The sequence below is a fragment of the Microcebus murinus genome, chromosome 6 (genome assembly GCF_040939455.1).
Source record: "Microcebus murinus isolate Inina chromosome 6, M.murinus_Inina_mat1.0, whole genome shotgun sequence".
NCBI classification, from domain to species: domain Eukaryota; kingdom Metazoa; phylum Chordata; class Mammalia; order Primates; family Cheirogaleidae; genus Microcebus; species Microcebus murinus.
In genome coordinates, this window is record NC_134109.1 from 80,472,730 (window position 1) to 80,492,935 (window position 20,206).

The 20,206-nt window shown below is 40.0% G+C and overlaps 2 protein-coding genes and 1 non-coding gene across 3 annotated transcripts in view; 1 reads left to right on the forward strand and 2 right to left on the reverse strand.

The window, feature by feature from the left end:
• Window positions 1-3,712: 3,712 nt before the first annotated feature.
• On the reverse strand, window positions 3,713-3,820 carry LOC142871648 (U6 spliceosomal RNA). The gene has a single exon (XR_012919880.1). It is a non-coding gene; the product is annotated as a U6 spliceosomal RNA (small nuclear RNA).
• An 11,022-nt stretch (window positions 3,821-14,842) lies between these two features.
• On the forward strand, window positions 14,843-15,171 carry LOC109730555 (small ribosomal subunit protein uS14-like). The gene has a single exon (XM_076003634.1). The coding sequence runs from the start codon at window positions 14,919-14,921 to the stop codon at window positions 15,087-15,089; it is 171 nt and encodes a 56-aa protein (XP_075859749.1). The 5' UTR covers window positions 14,843-14,918; the 3' UTR covers window positions 15,090-15,171.
• Window positions 15,172-17,195: 2,024 nt separating this feature from the next.
• The window catches only part of EXD1 (exonuclease 3'-5' domain containing 1), a 34,703-nt gene continuing 31,692 nt past the window's right edge, over window positions 17,196-20,206 (reverse strand). The window contains exon 12 of the mRNA XM_076004261.1: window positions 17,196-18,664. Coding sequence (XP_075860376.1) covers window positions 17,996-18,664 — 669 coding nt within the window. The 3' untranslated portion in view covers window positions 17,196-17,995. The remainder of the gene's footprint in view (window positions 18,665-20,206) is intronic.

Genomic DNA, 20,206 nt, shown 5'->3' on the forward strand with positions numbered 1-20,206 from the left:
GGGGGTTTCACTGTGTTGTCCAGGCTGTTCTCAACCCCCTGGCCTCAAGCAATCTTCCTGCCTCAGCCTTGCAAAGCACTGGGATTATAGATGTGAGCCGCTGCGCCTAACCCACAACTTGAATTTTTGATGTGTAAGAGATATAGATATAATATGATTATCAGAATGGTGCTGTTTTTGGACAGAAGCCAGGGCTAAGCTTGAGTTGGGGCATATGGTGGATCTTCTGGAATGGCTAGCCAAGTTCTATGGCATGACCTGGGTCTTTATTGCAGGAGTGTTTATTATACTAAATAAGGTATTTAGTTATAAAGTGTATGTCTCCTCAAAGTAATTATACATCCAAAATATTGGCTAAAGAAATGTTTAAAAGAATTTGCAGTTAATGGTGCAGCCACTTTTAAAAACAGTTTAGCAGTTCCTCAAAAAGTTAAACATGAGTTACCTTGTGACCCAGCAATTCCAATCTAGGTATATATACTCAAGAGAAATGAAGACATATGTCTACACAAAAACTTGCACAGAAATGTTCATAGCAGCATTATTCATAATAACCAAAACGTGGAAACAACTCAAATGTCCATCAATTGATGAATGGATAAATAAAATGTGGCATGTCTATAAAATATAATGATAGCAATGAAAGGGAATTGTGAGGCCAGGCATGGTGGCTCACAGCTATAATCCCAGCACTCTAGGAGGCTGAGGCAGGAGTATTGCTTGAGGCCAGGAATTTGAGACCAGCCTGGATAACATAGCAAAATCCTGCCTCTATAAAAAAAAAAAAAAATTAGCCAGGCATGGTGGCATGCACCTGTAGTCCCAGCTATTCGAGAGGCTGAAGTGGTAGGATCACTTGAGTCCAGGAGTTCAAGGTTGCAGTGATCTATAATTGAGCCACTGTACTCCAGCCTGGGCAAAAGAGCAAGACCTGTCTCAAACTAAAGAATGTACTGATACCACGCTACAACTTGAATGACCCTTGAAAACATTATATTAGGTGAAAGAAGCCAGTCACAAAATATCACATAACGTGTGATTTCATTCCCATGAAATATCCAGACTGGTAGTTGCTTAGGTCTGTGGAGGAATGGAGGAGAGATGGGGAGTGACAGCTAATGGATATGGTCTTTCTTTTAGTGGAGACAAAAATGTCCTAAAATTAGATTGTGGTAATGGTTGCACAACCTGTGAATATACTAAAAAAATTGAATTGTATACTTAAAATGAGTGAATTATATGGTGTATCAATTATATCTTAGTAAAGCTATTAAAATACTTTGTGGATGACATATTCACAATGAATGTTCATCAAACTATAAGTGAGTTATTGTCTGGTTTACATTATACTATTCTGATTTTCTTCCAATGTGTCTTTTCCTTCTTGTTCTCTGTGTCTCTCTTCCTCTTTACCCTGTTTTTATTTATTTTATTTATTTATTTATTTTTTTTTTGAGACAGAGTCTCCCTTTGTTGTCCAGGCTAGAGTGAGTGCTGTGGCGTCAGGCTAGCTCACAGCAACCTCAAACTCGAGCGATCCTTCTGCCTCAGCCTCCCGAGTAGCTGGGACTACAGGCATGCGCCACCATGCCCGGCTAATTTTTTATATACATATCAGTTGGCCAATTAATTTCTTTCTATTTATAGTAGAGACGGGGTCTTGCTCTTGCTCAGGCTGGTTTTGAACTCCTGACCTTGAGCAATCCGCCCGCCTCGGCCTCCCAGAGAGCTAGGATTACAGGCGTGAGCCACCATGCCCGGCCTGTTTTTATTTTTTTGAGACAGAGTCTCACTTTGTTGCCCAGGCTAGAGTGAGTGCCTTGGCATCAGCCTAGCTCACAGCAACCTCAAACTCCTGGGCTCAAGCAATCCTGCTGCCTCAGCCTCCTGAGTAGCTGGGACTACAGGCATATGCCACCATGCCTGGCTAAGTTTTTCTATATATATTAGTTGGCCAATTAATTTCTTTCTATTTATAGTAGAGACACGGTCTCGTTCTTGCTCAGGCTGGTTTTGAACTCCTGACCTTGAGCAATCCGCCCGCCTTGGCCTCCCAGAGTGCTAGGATTACAGGCGTGAGCCACCACACCCGACCTTTACCCTGTTTTAAAATGTGATTTTTCTCATTCCTTCTCTCTTACACTCTCTACTCTCTACCTGAAAAATATCATACATGTCCATGACTTCAAAGGCCATTTCCATTTCCTAATTTCTCTAGCTCTGAGCTTTTTCCTTCTCTACATCCCCATATATCCAAGTGCCTGTTACACATATCCATTTAGAAATTCCAAATGTGTTCTAAATAGGAAACATGTAAAATTCAACTTATTAAATCACAATTCCTCAGGTTCCCCTCTCAGTGTATTCTCTCCGTATGTGGCACCACCGTCCTATCGGACGACCACGTCGGAAACCAGGGAATCAACCAAGACTCCTTCCTCTCCTCTTCCATCCGTGTTCAATGGGTCATTTGGTTCATTCTACTTCCTAGATATCATCCATACTTGTGTAGTCCTCTCCATCCTACCAGCTTCTTTTTATTTTTTAATATGAAGCAGGGATTGAGGGAGGAATTCAATTTCCTTTTTTTTTTTTTTCCTGACACAGAGTCTCTGTCGCCCAGGCTAGAGTGCAGTGACATTAGCCCAGCTGACAGCAAATTCCTGGGCTCAAGCAATCTTCCTGCCTCAGCCTCCTGAGTAGTTGGAACTACAGGCATGCGCCACCATGCCCAGCTAATTTTTCTATTTTTAGTAGAGATGGGGGTCTCACTCTCCCTCAGGGTAGTCTGGAACTCCTGAGCTCAAGCAATCCTCCCGACTTGGCCCCCCAGAGTGCTAGAATTATAGGCCTGGACCCCTGGGCCTGGCCCCTCCCAACTTCTCTGTCCCTCTGTATCAGCAGTCACCATTTCCCACTTGTATCAATACCAGGGTTTTTTTCCTCATTTTTTTTATTTCAAAATATTAAGGGAGTACAAGTGTTTTTGTTACAAGAATATCTTGTATAATGTTTAAGTCAGGGCTTTTAGTGTGCCCATTGCCAGAATAGTGTGCATTATACCCAATAGATAAGTTTTTATCCCACACCCACCCTCCCACCTTCCCTGCTTCTTGGTTTCTCATATACTTTATGTCGTTTTGTGCCCACGTGTACCCAGTTATTATCTCCCACTTAGTGAGAACATACGGGCGGGGCACAGTGGCTCAGGCCTGAAATCCTAGCACTCTGGGAGGCTGAGGCGGGCGGATTGCTCAAGGTCAGGAGTTCGAAACCAGCATGAACAAGAGCAAGACCCCTTCTCTACTATAAATAGAAAGAAATTAACTGGCCAACTAATATATATAGAAAAAATTAGCCGGGCATGGTGGCACATGCCTGTAGTCCCAGCTACTTGGGAGGCTGAGGCAGCAGGATCACTTGAGCCCAGGAGTTTGAGGTTGCTGTGAGCTAGGCTGATGCCACAGCACTCACTCTAGCCTGGGCAACAAAGCGAGACTCTGCAAAAAAAAAAAGAGAGAGAGAACATATGGTGTTTGGTTTTCCATTCCTGAGATACTTCACTTAAAATAATGATCTCCAGTTCCCTCCACAGTGCTGCCAATAACATTATTTCATTCCTTTTTATGACTGAGTAGTACTCCATGGTGTGTGTGTATGCACGCACACACACACACACACACACACATACACATCCCTCGTGTTTTCTTTAAAAAATATGGAATGCTTCATGAATTTGCATGCCATCCTTGCACAGGGTCCATGCTAATCTTCTCTGCATTGTTCCAAGTTTTTAGTTATGTGTTGCTGAAGCGAGCACTCAATACTGGTTTGTATCAAGTCCTCCTCATACTATTCTTGCTCCTTTTCAATCCCTCCTCCAATTTAAACCAGGATGATCTATAGTCTACATTCCTGCCCATCTCAGTTCCTTGCTCCTAACTCTTCAATTGTTTCCTTTGGTTAGGATAAAATCTAAGCTCCTCAACAAGGCATATCTTCAGTTGCCCCTCCCTCTGGCAGTGCACTTAGATTCCTTTGGGGGAATAACCTTTCCCCCACTGTGGGTGGTGTTGAAGGAACAATAAATTAAGGTACCCTAGATGGGTAGGTCCATGCTACAAGGCCAATTAAACTCTCCTTCTCGGGATTTTGAATCCTGAGTGAAATTATGCAGGTATGGGAAAAATATATATTGGCACTCAGTCCTTCTGACAGTTGAGTTGTTCCTGGTGCCTAGAGTTCTGCAGCAGCCCTTCATCCTTTTTCCAAGCCTAGTTCTCTAGCTTTCCCGTCAACCCTGCGAGCCACCCATCTTTCCAATAAATTCTTGTTTGTTTATATTATCTGAGTCAGTCGTTTTGCTTACGACTGAAAAACCACAACAGATACAAGGACCTTGTCTATTTCCCGCCTTCCGTCTCACTGGCATACCCTATGTGTTTTCCCGTCTTCCAATAGCGAACTCCTCTTAGTCTCCCACTCAAGGTGTACTCTTCCCTCACCTCTTAAGAAGCTCTTGACACACATCTCAGTTCCAGGGTGAGTGCAATCTCCTTTCCAAGCTACTCTGCCTTCCCCTATATCCCTACAATGCACTAGTATACTTTAAACATAACTGTTACTTCAGTTATAATTTTTTGTACATGTTTCTCACTAGACTCTAAGTTCTTTGAGTAGGGATTCTGTTTCTTTATCTCTGATTCCCCAATCCAGTACAGTGTCTGGCTCAAAAAGACATTTCAAAATATGTGCTAATGAGGCCGGGCGCGGTGGCTCACGCCTGTAATCCTAGCACTCTGGGAGGCCGAGGCGGGAGGTCAGGAGTTCAAAACCAGCCTGAGCAAGAGTGAGACCCCATCTCTACTATAAATAGAAAGAAATTATTTGGCCAATTGATATATATGGAAAAAATTATCCGGGCATGGTGGCGCATACCTGTAGTCCCAGCTACTCAGGAGGCTGAGGCAGTAGGATTGCTTGAGCCCAGGAGTTTGAGGTTGCTGTGAGCTAGGCTGACAAGACAGCACTCACCCTAGCCTGGGCAACAAAGCGAGACTTTGTCTCAAAAAAAAAAAATTCAAAATGTGTGCTAATGAATGCAAAAACCAAATGAAGGCTACTACTCAAGACACTGTAGTGCGGTAGCTTTATAGCCATAGCTCAGGGGTCTCTATTTTAAAGGTGAGTGTGAGTATGTGCCGGTCATACATGTAATATTTTAATTTACATTTTGCTTCTTTTAAGTTGGCCTTCTCTGAAACAGCTGAGGAAGACCTTCCATTTCTCCAAAATCAAAATTTTGTTATTTCAGGCCAGATGTGGTGGCTCATGCCTGTAAGCCTAGCATTCTGGGAGGCTGAGGTGGGGGGGAGGATCACTTGAGCTAAGGACTTTGAGACCAACCTGAGCAAGAGTGAGACCCCATCTCTATTTATTTATTTATTTGAGACAGAGTCTCACTTTGTTGCCCAGGCTAGAGTGAGTGCCCTGGCATCAGCCTACCTCACAGCAACCTCAAATTCCTGGGCTCAAGTGATCCTGCTGCCTCAGCCTCCCGAGTAGCTGGGACTACAGGCATGCGCCACCATGCCCAGCTAATATTACATATATATATTAGTTGGCCAATTAATTTATTTCTATTTATAGTAGAGACGGGGGTCTTGCTCTTGCTCAGGCTGGTTTCGAACTCCTGACCTCAAGCAATCCGCCCGCCTTGGCTTCCCAGAGTGCTAGGATTACAGGCTTGAGCCACCGTGCCCGGCCCCCATCTCTATTTAAAAAAAAAAAAAAGATTTTGTTATTTCAATGACATCTTAAAAAGCAAACTCTGGATGACATCCCAACAAGTTACACAATAAAAAAGAAAGCTTATTTCCCTCATTTCCCTCATTCCTGGAATTTGCCATTTTGGCTCTTCCTAAGGAATGTCTTCATTAGAATTTGTTTCCATTACAAAGCTCTTATTTAAAATAATCAGGGTTTAGCCATCAGGTGGCTTTCAAGTTATAAACAATAAAGCATTTGGGAAATTTGAAAACTCCAGGGTGTGGAAGAGTCTCATCAAAATCAGAGAGGCTACTGTTGCAATGTGGAGAGATCAGCAGCCCAGGCTTAAGTTACTGGCACTCTAGTTTACCCTGAAATTAAATACCTTTCATCAACCATTCCACATCTACCAGTTTACCCTCTGGTTCATTGGAGAAACAGAGGAAAAAAAAATTTTAAGTATTAAAAGTGGACAGCTCTGGGGAATAGGACTGAGGTTAAGAAAGGATGGGGAAAAGGGTTATTTATTTTCATTATAAGCCCTTCTGTACCACTTTTTATTTTATTTTATTTTATTTTTGAGACAGAGTCTCACTTTGTTGCCCAGGCTAGACTGAGTGCTGTGGCGTCAGCCTAGCTCACAGCAACCTCAAACTCCTGGGCTCAAGCAATCCTGCTGCCTCAGCCTCCCGAGTAGCTGGGACTACAGGCATGCACCACCATGCCTGGCTAATTTTTTCTATATATATATTAGGTGGCCAATTAATTTCTTTCTATTTATGGTAGAAACGGGATCTCGATCTTGCTCAGGCTGGTTTCGAACTCCTGACCTCGAGCAATCCGCTCGCCTCAGCCTCCCAGAGTGATAGGATTACAGGCATGAGCTACCAGGCCCGGCTTGTACCACTTATTTTATAACCTTGTGTATCTATTACTGTTTCTTTTAAAATTTTGTTTAAATTTTATCCAACTACAGTAGTGACACATATTTGCTCCTTTTCTTCTTTGACTTGGTTTAACAGAATATTGTGCCCCTAATGATATTTCCCCTACACCCACTAGACCACTAGCTTCCAAATATTTTTAAGTAAACTTTATTGAGGCATAATTCACATACAATAAAATGTACCTATTTGAATTGTACTGTTGGCTGGGCATGGTGGCTCACGCCTGTAATCCTAGCACTCTGGGAGGCCAAGGCGGGCGGATTGCTCAAGGTCAGGAGTTCAAAACCAGCCTGAGCAAGAGGGAGACCCCGTCTCTACTATAAATAGAAAGAAATTAATTGGCCAACTAATATATATAGAAAAAATTAGCTGGGCATGGTGGTACATGCCTGTAGTTCTAGCTACTCGAGAGGCTAAGGCAGCAGGATTGCTTGAGCCCAGGAGTTTGAAATTGTTGTGAGCTAGGCTGACGCCACAGCACTCACTCTACTTGGGCAACAAAGTGAGACTCTGTCTCAAAAAACAAAAAAAATTATATATATATATATGTATATATATATATATATATATATATATATATATATATATATAAAATTAGCCGGGAATGGTGGCGCATGCCTATGTCTTGTTCTGTAGCCCAGGTTGGAGTGCAGTGAGGTCATCATAGCTCACTACAACCTCAGCTATTTGGGAGGCAGAAGGATTGTTTGAGCCCAGCAGTTTGAGGTTGCTGTGAGCTAGGCTGATGCCACAGCACTCTAGCCAGGGCAACAGAGTGAGACTCTGACTCAAAAAAAAAAAAAAAATCTTGAACATTTGTGTCCACATTTTTCTGTGTATAGTTATATGCTTTCATTATTCTTGAAATAAATCCCTAGGAGTGGATTCAAGAAGTTGACTAATTGTTCTTAATGTGGTTGTACATTTTACAGTGCTGGCTGTCCCACATCCTGAAACACTTAGTATTGTTCGTATTTCTTTTAAATTAAAAAAAAATTGAGGAATAAATACCTAAGAGTTGAATTGCTGATTTGTATGGTAACTATATGCTGAATTTATAGGAAATTTTTAAGCAATGACTGTGAAGCCTCAGGCTAATTGCTTTCATTAAGTTTATGTATATTGCTTGTTTTTAGGAAGTTGGGCCGATCGCACTAAAATTTTGGAATGAAACAAAAGGTCAATCACTTGGGCACAAGGGACCAATCAATGTAAAGTTCAAGCACGTGGGCACAAGGGGCCAACCAATCAATGTAAAGGTCAAGCATGTGGGCACAAGGGACCAATCAATGATAAGGTCAAGCTCATGGGCACAAGGGGCCAACCAATCGATGTGAAGGTCAAGTGTGTGGGCACAGGGGGCCAACCAATCAATGTAAAGGTCAAGCTCGTGGACAGGTTATGCACCTAGGGTATAAAGGGCTCTGTCCCACAGTGCACCGGGTCTTTGTCCCAATGGAGGCCGCCATATCGGTGCTCTGGGACTTAGACCCTAGCTCGAGCTAGTCAATAAAACTCCTCTTGATGATTTCAGCCTCAGTGACCCTGTCTCTTTGTTCTGTGGTCCTATGGTTTCCTGCTCTAACATGACCAGAACTTTTCCCAAAATGGTTGTACCGTTTTACATTCCCATCGACAATGTGTGCGAGTTTTGGTTGCTCTACATCCTCACCTACACTGGGTGGTGTTGGTCTTCTTAAAGACCACTGTAATGAGTGTGTTGTATCTCATTGGGGATTTACTTTTTATTCTCTGGTAATGAGTAACGCTAACCATCATTTCATGTGTGTATTTGCCATTATTATATATATTTTTGAAATTAGTGTTCAAATCTTTTGCCCTTTCTTTCTTTTTTTAAGACACAGTGTCTTGCTCTGTTGCCCAGGTTGGAGTGCAGTGGGGTCATCAAAGCTCACTACAACCTCGAACTCCTTGGCTCAAGAGATCCTCCTGCCTCTGCTTCCTCGGTAGCTGGGACTATAGGTGAACACCACCATGCCTGGCTAATTTTTCTATTTTTTGTAGAGATGGGGTCTCGGGGTCTCACTCTTGCTCAGTTTGGTCTCAAACTCCTGGCCTCAAGCAATCCTCCCACCTCAGCCTCCTGAAGTACTAGATTTACAGGCATGAGCCACTGTGCCTGCCCTACAATCACTTTTTAAAAACAATTTTTCCACATTGAATTTACCTTTGTCAAACCTCAACTGAAGGCCAGACGAGGTGGCTCATGCCTGTAATCCTAGCACTCTGGGAGGCTGAGGAGGACGGATTGCTCGAGGTCCCGAGTTCCAAACCAGCCTGAGCAAGAGCAAGACCCCGTCTCTACTATAAATAGAAAGAAATTAATTGGCCAACTAATATATAGAGAAAAATTTAGCTAGGCATGGTGGCGCATGCCTGTAGTCCCAGCTACTTGGGAGGCTGAGGCAGGAGGATCACTTGAGCCCAGCAGTTTGAGGTTGCTGTGAGCTAGGCTGATGCCATGGCAGTCACTCTAGCCTGGGCAACAAAGGGAGACTCTGTCTCAAACAAACAAACAAAACCCTCAACTGTTCCATTAATCTTGTGACTTCCTTGCACTAATACTGCACTGTCTTGATTACTGTTGCTTTATACAAAGTCTTGAAAGCAGGAAGTATAAATCCCTTAACTTTAGCCTTCCTTCTCTAACTTGTTTTTAGGTAACCCAAATCCTTTGCATTCTTGTATAAATTTTGGAATCATTTTGTCAATTTCTACATAAAAGCCTGCTAGGCTTTTGATTGGGATTACAATAAATCTATAGATCAACTTGAGATGAACTGACATCTTGACAATACCTAGTTTTCCATGGTATATGTCCCATTTATTTAGATCCTCTTTAACTTCTCACAGCAATATCTTGTAGTTTTGGACACAAAAGTCTTGCATATGTTTTGTTAAATGTATCCCTAAAGATGTTATGTTTGGGTATTATTGTAAGTGGTTTTGTTTTTAAATTTCAATGTCTGATTGTTCATTGCTACAGATTTACATTTGCATACTGTATTCATATACTGTATTCACATTGTATCCTGTGACCTTGCTAAATTCAATCCCATTATAGTAGGTTTCTTGTAGATTCCATAGGATTTCATATAAACATGATCATGTCATCTCCAAATACAGTTTTATATTTTTTCTTCAATCTGTATGCTTTTTATTTTTCTTGCCTTATTGCATGAGTTAGTACTAACACAGTACAATGATCTATTGAAGTAGTGAGGTTAGATATCCTTTCTTTTTTATTCTTTTCTCTTCTCTCTTTCTTTCTTTCTTTCTTTTTTTTTTTTTTTTGCTAAACATCCTATAACACATACGAAGATATCCTTTCTTTATTGTCAGTCTTAGTGGGAAAACATTCAAAATTTCACCATTCATCATAAATGTGTTGTTAGTAATAGTTTTTTTTTCAATTTATTTATTGTGGTAAAATGGATATAATATAAAATTGATCATCTTATCCATTTTAAAGTATACAGTTTAGTGATATTAAGTATATTCATATTGTTGTGCAACCTTTACCACTATCCATCTCAAGAACTCTTCTCAGTCAGGTATAGTGGCTCACGCCTATAATCCTAGCACTCTGGGAGCCCTAGACAGGAGGATCATTTGAGCTCAGGAGTTTGAGACCAGCCTGAGCGAGAGTGAGACCCCGTCTCTCCTAAAAAAAAAAGAAAGAAATTAGCTGGAAAATTAATATATATATATAAATTAGGCAGGCATGGTGGCGCATGCCTGTAGTCCCAACTCCCTGGGAGGCTGAGGCAGGAGGCTGGCTTGAGCCCAGGAGTTTGAGGTTGCTGTGAGCTAGGCTAACACCACAGCACTCTAGCCTGGGCAACAGAGTGAGACTCTGTCTCAAAAAAAAAAAAAAAAAAAAAAAAAGAACTGTTCTCATATTGCAAAACTGAAACTCTATACTAATTAATTAAACATCAATTCCCCATTCTCCCCAAACCCGGCCAGCCTGTGGCAACCGCCATTCTACTTTCTGACTATATGATTTTGACCTCAGGAAGGATTGCATATAAATGGAATTATATAATATTTGCCATTTTAGATTGGCTTATTTCACTTAGCATATGTTCTCAAGGTTCATCCAGGTTGTAGCATATGTCAGAATTTCCTTCCTTTTTAAGGCTCAATAACATTCCATTTATGTATATGCCACATTTTGTTTATCCATTCATTAATCGGTGAACACTTGGGCTGCTTCCATGTTTTAGCTATTATGAATAAGCATCTTTTCTTATGCCTATTGAACATTTGTCTATCTTCTGTGGACTTGACCTGTCTATTCAAGTCTTTTGCTGATTTTTGAATTTGATTTTTGTGTGTAGTTGAGTTTTAGAAGTTATCTCTATATATTTAGACATGAATTCCTTATCAGACATGTGATTTGCAAGTATTTTCTGTCATTCTGTGAGTTGCCACTTCACTCTGTCAATAGTGTTTTTTGATGCACAAAATATTTTAATTCATTAAAGACAGATGTGTCTATTTTTTCTTCTGTAGTCTATACCTTTGGTGTCAATGACAGTTTTTTGGTTGTTTTTATTTGTTTTTTGGAGACAGAGTCTCACTCTGTTTCCTGGGCTAGAGTGCCATGGCATCAACCCAGCTTACAGCAACCTCGAAGTCCTGGGCTCAAGTGATCCTTCTGCCTCAGCCTCCTGAGTAGCTGGGACTACAGGAATGCACCACCATGCCCGGCTAATTTTTTCTAAATATTTTTAGTTGGCCAATTAATTTATTTCTATTTTTTTTTATTTTATAATTTGTAACAACTTGGATGGAATATTTCTATTTTTTTTAGTAGAGACGGGGTCTTGCTCTTGCTCAGGCTGGTTTCAAACTCCTGACCTTGAGCGGTCCTCCCGCCTTGGCCTCCCAGAGTGCTACGATTACAAGTGTGAGCCACCACGCCCAGCCTTCTCTGTCCATTTTTAATTTTATTGATTTCCACTCTAATTTTTTCTATCCCTCTATTTACTCCAAGTTTAATTTGTTCTTCTTTTTGATATAAGAAGCTTATATCATTGGTTTTAGATTTTTCTTGTTGTATTATAAGCATTTAAAGCTACAAATTTTCCTCTGTGTACATCTTTAGCTATTTTTTACTGTAACCAAGAGCAAACCACACATATCCCAGAAATAGAAGAAAAAAGAGGTTTCACAAAATAATACTTTCCCTTACTATGTGCAATACAGTCTGCTATTTTCTGTTTTATTCCACTAAGAAATGCTGTTTATTTCTTGCTAACTTGAAGTGTAGCTTAGACATTTTTTTAATGACATGTTATTTTAAGATGGGTTGCTGATTATGCCCTGATTACAATTTAACAGCTCTTCTTGTTTGAGGAGATCTATTAAACTATAGAGTCATAAGCTCAAATCCTATAAGTATATAGAATGTATAAAACTTTGTCTTAGGGTAGCCCTAGCAATTTAGGTTCACCCTAAAGTCTTGTTTCATGTAATAGTAAACATAATTTTGTCTGATTAGATTATCCCTGATTAGAGCCCTGAAGACATTTCAACCATGTATATATATTATTTGTTTGTTTTGTTTTGTTTTGAGACAGAGTCTCGCTCTTTCACCTGGCCTAGAGTGTCATGGTGTCAGCCTAGCTTACAGCAATCTCAAACTCCTGGGCTCAAGACATCCTCCTGCTTCGGTCTCCTGGGGAGCTGGGTTTACAGGCACATGCCTCTACACCCAGCTAATTCTAATTTTTTTCTATTTTTATTTTTATTTATTTAGTTTTTATTTTTATTTTTCTATTTTTAGAGGAGATAGGGTCTCACTCTTGCTCAGGCTGGTCTCAAACTCCTGACCTCAAGCAATCCTCCCACCTTCACCTCCCAGAGTGCTACGATTACAGGTGTGAGCCATCATGTCCACCTCAACCATATTTTTTATAATGAGTATATAAATTTTGGTTTATTTTAGGGTTTCAATGATTAAAATGTTTCGTTCATAATATTAATAATATCCTTACTCAGAGATTAGGGACCTTTATCAGGATTCAACTATTCCTACTAATTATGGTCTCATCAATCTTCATTGCTTCCAGTTCAGGTAAGTTACAAAAAATGACAGAAAACCTATCGAATTTATGGATGAAGAAGTTAGAATTTTGAAAGTTAAAAGTATGCCATGACTCTCAAGAAAAAAACCTAATGCTCTCAATGGAACATAATTACTACAAAAATGAAGGTGGTGCTATAATTAATTAACATTTTAGAAAGCAACTTAGCAATAGCTGTAAAAAGTTGGTAAAAACAAGCAAACAAAAAGCACTCTTTTTGATCTGCTAGTTCTATTTCTAGATTTTCATCCTAACAAAATGATCCAAAACATGGGGAAAGGCTGGGCGTGGTGGCTTATGCCTATAATCCTAGTACTCTGGGAAGCTGAGGCGAGCAGATTGCTCAAGGTCAGGAGTTCAAAACGAGCCTGAGCAAGAGGGAGACCCCGTCTCTACTATAAATAGAAAGAAATTAATTGGCCAACTAATATATATAGAAAAAATTAGCCGGGCATGGTGGCACATGCCTGTTGTCCCAGCTACTCGGGAGGCTGAGGCAGAAGGATTGCCTGAGCCCAGGAGTTTGAGGTTGCTGTGAGCTAGGCTGACATCATGGCACTTACTCTAGCCTGGGCAACAAAGTGAGACTTTATCTCAAAAAAAAAAAAAAAATGGGGAAAGCTTTATGAATGAAATAAAGAATTGGAAATAACCTGAATATACCAAAATACAGTTAGATAAACCACACTGCATCCTCTTAGAAATAGTACACAGTCATTAGAAATCTTTACAAAGAGCCAGGCATGTGCAACTGACTGTAGTCCCAGCTACTCAGGAGGCTGAGGCAGGAGGATTGCCTATGCTGAGGAATTTGAGACTGCAGTGAGCTATTTTTTTTTTCTTTTTTTTTTTTGTTTTGTTTTTTCTTTTTTTTTTTTTGTTTTGTTTTTTCTTTTTTTTTTTTCTAATTATTTTTTTTATTTTGCAGTGAGCTATTATCATGCTACTATACTTTAGCCTGGGCAACACAGTGAGACCCTATCTCAAAAATAAATAAATTGGCTGGGCACAGTGACGTGAGTCACCTGTAATTCTAGCACTCTGGGAAGCTGAGATGGGAGGATTGTTTGAGGTCAGGAGTTTGAGACCAGCCTCAGCAAGGGCAAGACCCCTGTCTCTACTAAAAATAGAAAAAATTATCCAGGCATGGTGCTGCACGCCTGTAGCCCCAGCTACTCGGGAGGCTGAAGCAGGAGGATCATTTGAAGCCAGGAGTTTGAGGTTGCTGTAAGCTAGGCTGACACCAAGGCACTCTAGCCTGGGCAACAGAGTGAGTCTCTGTAACAAAATGTATATATGGCCGGGCGCGGTGGCTCATGCCTGTAATCCTAGCACTCTGGGAGGCAGAGGCGGGCGGATTGCTCGAAGTCAGGAGTTCAAAACCAGCCTGAGCAAGAGCGAGACCCGTCTCTACTATAAATAGAAAGAAATTAATTGGCCAATTAATAGATATATAGAAAAAATTAGCCGGGCATGGTGGCGCATGCCTGTAGTCCCAGCTACTTGGGAGGCTGAGGCAGGAGGATTCCTTCAGCCCAGGAGTTTGAGGTTGCTGTGAGCTAGGCTAACGCCACGGCACTCACTCTAGCCTGGGCAACAAAGTGAGACTCTGTCTCAAAAAAAAAAAAAAAATGTATATATATGTGTGTGTGCATGTGTGTGTGTGTGTATAACCATCTTTACAAAGGCTATTTAACAGTATAGGAAATAATTCATAAATTATTCATAAAGCAGGATATATACACATGTATGATTACAAGTATGTAGTGGAAAAAGATCCTGTCCATAGAGACTGAAATATACAAAAATGTTACCTGTTTTTTCCCTTGAGTTAGAGAAATAAGTATATTTTTACTTATTTTCCTGTATTTTCTAAGTTCTATTTAATAGTATATTGATTTTGAAATGAAATATCTATTGAAAATGTTGGGCGTTAGGATATAAAATAGAAAAATATGCAGCAAAACACAATAAATGTATTTACAGTCTAGTTGTAATTATGTTTCAAATATCTGTGTATGTGGTGGGAGAGAGAGAATAGAAATAAAAATGTCGTCTTTTGCCTCGTTGCCCTCCTGAGAGCAAGATGGGTCACCAGCAGCTCTATTGGAGCCACCCGCGAAAATTCGGCCAGGGTTCTCATTCTTGTCGAGTCTGCTCAAACCGGCACGGTCTGATCCGGAAATACGGCCTCAATATGTGCCGCCAGTGTTTCTGTGTGTATGCGAAGGACATCGGTTTCATTAAGTTGGACTAAGTGATCTTCTTTGAATGGATTTTCCACGGCACCCACGAAGTGAAAGAGACCATGCTAGTAGCTCTTTGTATATAAAATAAAATTTAAAAAAAAAAAAAAAAAGAAAGAAAAAAAAAGTCAAAATGCCAGGAATAATTATATAAAGTAGGGTGGTAATCGAGTATTTTTTTTCTTATTTTCTACATTTCCTGTATTTATTTGTGTTAGTTTTATTTTTTAAATTTTATGTATTTATTTGTGTTAGTTTTATAAGAAATACCTTTTGACAAGTATACCTGGCTGACTCACAGGGAGTCAGTTGCACCCAGGGCCCCTAGTTTACCCTGGGCCTCATCTCAGCTTGCTGCTGGGACTTGTCTTGTGTGAAGATGATGAGAGGCCTATAGGGCATTAAAATTCTATTGTGTCATAATTTATCAAGCCTACAGGTAAGAGGCAAAGCTGCCACAATGATTTTCCTTTCTATAGTTGAGAGAACACTGAATGGACCAAGAAGCCAAGAAATATTGGTTCTATTCTCAGTGCTGCATTTTTGTTCAGGGAGTTCATTTAACCTTGTTTCCTAATTCCAGTACTAAAAGGGTCAGATTACTTACTCTAATTGCAAGTCATGTACAGAAAAGTCAGCTGAGATGGGGAGATGCAGAAAATTAGTGGTAGACTACAGCAAGACCCCAAGAGTTTGGGAAATCAGGCAGTATAGTTTATGATCTCTCAAACTAGTTCTTTACAGAGTAAGTAAAGAACTCAATGATGGGTTGTTACAAAACCCAGGATTCCCAAAATTCTGGGCAGGATTTAAAAAAAGAAATATGAGTAACAGCACAGAACACTAGCAACAGGGCTTGAATAACCCAGGGATTTTTTTATACTCTAGCAAAGAACAGAACTTTATTGCAGGGTCTAACCACACACATAGAATTTAGGTAGACACTCCAGGCTAGAATGGAGAAGTGAAGAAAACATATGGTTTCAGGTATATGTGTTTTGTTGAGAAAATACTGTGATGAAACCCAAAAGGCTCATTTAGTTTGGGGAGTCAAAGTACTTCTCAAACACATTGTCCAATAGAACTTTCTAAAATGATGTCAATGTTCTAAATCTGTGCTGTTCAACAAGGTAGACACTACCACATAAGACTACTTGAGTACCAGAAATGTGGTAGGTGTAATTGAGGAATGAACATTTTAATTTATTTCAGTTTAATTAACTTAATTTCAAATTAAATAGCTATATATGGCGAATAGCTACCACACTGAACAAAGCAGCAAAGGCCTAAAACAGTCCTGTTTTAATTAATTACTTTATTTATTTATTTATTATTTTTTAGAGACAGGGTCTTGCTCTGTCACCCAGGCATACATGTCATACATGCATGTCATACATGCATACATACATGTCATACATGCCTGATCATAGTTCGCTATAGCCTTGAACTCCTGGGGTCAAGCAATCCTCCCACTTCAGCTTCCCAAAATGCTGGGATTACAGATGTGAGCCACTGTGCCTGGCCCTGTTGCTATTTTTAAGTATAGTCACAAACCTATATAATGAAAGAAAAATACTTTAACACAAAGACAATTATATGGTATTAATACTTTGTAGCATATATGTATATGTGTTGTGAGTGGTAACTTAATAATTCCATAAGAAGCTAAATCAATTCTAGGAATTCATGCCATTTCCAGAGTAAACTTAGATTAGCCACATTCTGGACTCAACCTTAAGATACATGCACCCAAGATGAACCAGTAACCACTTTGGCCCTAAGTGACTTTCTAAAACTAGGTTAAAGTGAGACAAGGCAACTGCAGGGCTGAGCCAACTGTTCTTGGGCCTACCTTAATCTTAAACTCAGACTAGATCTAGGCTCTAGAGTTTGGTAGGGCACAGCCATTCTTTGGGTGGCACTCATCATAGAAGTGGCTGGTGCAGACAAAGATGTTCCGAATCTTAGATTCTCCCTCAGTGTATGAGGTAACAGAGAGTTAGAGTCTTGTAACAGAGACAAATTACAGATTTATAAACTGGACTCTACACCTAGAAATCCAGACATCTCTTCCTACTCTGACCCAATGAAGAAAGTGAGAGATAACTTAATGCCAAAACAGGTTTATTGGTAATTTTACACAAAAGAATGTTGGCAGCTTGATAAGTATTTAACATAAAAAAGGCTCAGAACAAGCTGTGTTTCTTTCACCATAAGAAAGTATATCTACTCCAAGGAGAGAGAACAGATCAAACTTCAAGTTTACATAATAGACATAATAACAAGAAGCTCAGAGTCCCTGCTTTGTTAGGAAAATGGACAAAACCTTCTAAAAGTAAATGAAATAAAAAGAAATTAAAACTAAGGTATTGATTCCTATAATAACATTAACTAATGTTTGTCTATGTATGACATGAGATAGAACATTCAAAATTCAAACATAAAACCAATATTTTAATACAGAAAAAAGTGCTGATAAAGTTGTCAGGTACCAATTTTTTAAAAAACTCATGACTAATAGTTTTACCAACTCCCTTCAAGCCAAAGAGAAAGCCAAAAACAAGAAACAAAAATTTAAAAATTATAGATTCTTCCTGATACTAAGCCCAAGATTTTTCCTTTCTTCAAATCAGAGGAACCCAAATTATGATAAATAATTCACTCCAGCCACTGGGAACATTACTGCATAGTGACATAATTAGAAATTTTACTTCTTCCATTATTTAACTTATTCATTCCCACTCTAATCCAAATACCAGGAATGTAGGACTAAGCAAGAGGATGTAATTTCCGCCCCCCCCAAGCCTGTGACTGAACATTAAGAAATTTACAACATAAGGAACTTAAGCACTATGTAAGGTCCTGATGGCAGGGGAAATGGGCCACTTTTATGGCCTTAAGAACAAATTGCAAATCCCTAAGGCAGACTTAGAGAAGGATTTATCCAGGAATCAGTCTTTTCCAAGGCTGGACAGGGAGGCAGTGTGGAAAGCACAGCTCTTTTTAAAGGATGAAAGACGTCACTTGGAGAGACTCTGGTTTCCTGAAGAAGAGGAGATGCTGAAACATCTTGTTTTGTGCATTTTAAATCTTCCTTGTTTTCCACCATCAATAACTGTTCTATCTCCTCTTTCAAAGATAAATTTGCCTGAAACTCATGTTTATGTATTGTAAAGTGTTCTTTTTGAGCCATTTTCTGGTCTTCTGACCTCTCTGATTCTAGGCAAATGTGTTTGTTACTGGAATCCTCACTGGCTTCCCCATCTTTTATGGGAGGTAGAGGTTGAGGTGTTGTATTTTCTTTACTCTTAGATTCTTCTTTCAGAAAATTCACATCCTCATGAGATTCAGGAGATATATTAATAAAACTTGGAGATTTATTTGTCTGAGAATCTTTACAAAATAAAAAACCTTTGATATTTTCCTCTTTTCCTGCTGTCTCTGTCAATAATTTCTTTGGATGTAGCACTGTCCTTATTAGGAGGCCCTGTGCATTCATCCGATATTCTTTTACAGCTCTCTCTCTGCGCTGCTTCTGAAAGTCCTTGAGTTGAAGCAGCTCCTCTGGCAGCTCCATACATGTAGGCTAAGAAAAGAAAATGAACATGAGTTACTTATAACTAAACTTCTGAATCTGTTACTTAAAATCAATGGTAATTGGCCAGGGAGGGTCTATTCAAATGTGCTCATATAGCACCCTCTAGTGTCTTCAACTATAGTAATTACTTATTTTTCTTTTTACTGAAGTAAATTTAGCTACAGAATAGTACTATTTTTTGAGTAATTTAAATATTTTGAAAAGGCAATGAATCTACAAGAGCGTGCACGTGTATAAGCATGCATGAATAAAGATCATATGGGAAAAGAAAGTCTCTTTTCCAAACTGGCACCAGTTGCCTTAGCAGGTACATCCCCAAAAAAGCAACTTCTTATGTAATCTCCCAGAGACAGTCTAGGCATGTAAGGTCATATGTATATACATGCATCCCTTTTTTTTTTTTTTTTTTGAGACAGAGTCTCACTTTGTTGCCCCAGCTAGAGTGAGTGCGGTGGCGTCATCCTAGCTCACAGCAACCTCAAACTCCTAGGCTCAAGCGATCCTGCTGCCTCAGCCTCCCAAGTAGCTGGGACTACAGGCATGCGTTACCATGCCAGGCTAATTTTTTCTATATATATTAGTTTGGCCAATTAATTTCTTTCTATTTATAGTAGAGACGGGGTCTCGCTCTTGCTCAGGCTGGTTTTGAACTCCTGACCTTGAGCAATCAGCCCGCCTTGGCCTCCCAGAGTGCTAGGATTATAGACGTGAGCCACCTCGCCCGGCCTATACATATGTCTCTTACTAAATGTTTATCCTTTTATTGGATTACATTTTTATTTTCCCCTAAATTTTTCTTTATTTATTATTTTTGAGACAGTCTTGCTCTGTCACCTGCACTAGAGTGCAGTGGCATCATCATACCTCAGTACAACCTCAAGCTCCTGGGCTCTAACAACCCTACGGCTCAGCTGGAACTACAGGAGCACACCATCATGCCCAGCTAATTTTTCTATTTTTTATAAAGTCAGAAGTATTGCTCTTGCTTAAGCTGATCTCAAATTCTCCTGGCCACAAGCAATTCTCCTGCCTTCGGCTTCCCCAAATGCTGGGATTACAGGGGTAAGCCACCGACCCAGACTCAAATTTTTATTATTTCTATTTATTTATTTATTTATTTATTTTTGAGACAGAGTCTCATTCTGTTGGCCAGGCTAGAGTGCGGTGGCATCAGGCTAGAGTGCTGTGTCATCAGCCTAGCTCACAGCAACCTCAAACTCCTGGGCTCAAGCAATCCTTCTGCCTCAGCCTCCTGAGTAGCTGGGACTAAGGCATGCACCACCATGCCTGGCTAATTTTTTCTATATATTTTTAGTTGGCCAATTAATTTCTTTCTATTTTTAGCAGAGACGGAGTCTTGCTCTTGCTCAGGCTGGTTTTGAGCTCCTGACCTTGAGTGATCCACCCACCTCGGCCTCCCAGAGTGCTAGGATTACAGGCATGAGCCACTGTGGCTGGCCATCTAACTCTTTTTTTTTTGAGACAGAGTCTCACTCTGTTGCCCAGGCTAGAGTAAGTGCCATGGCATCA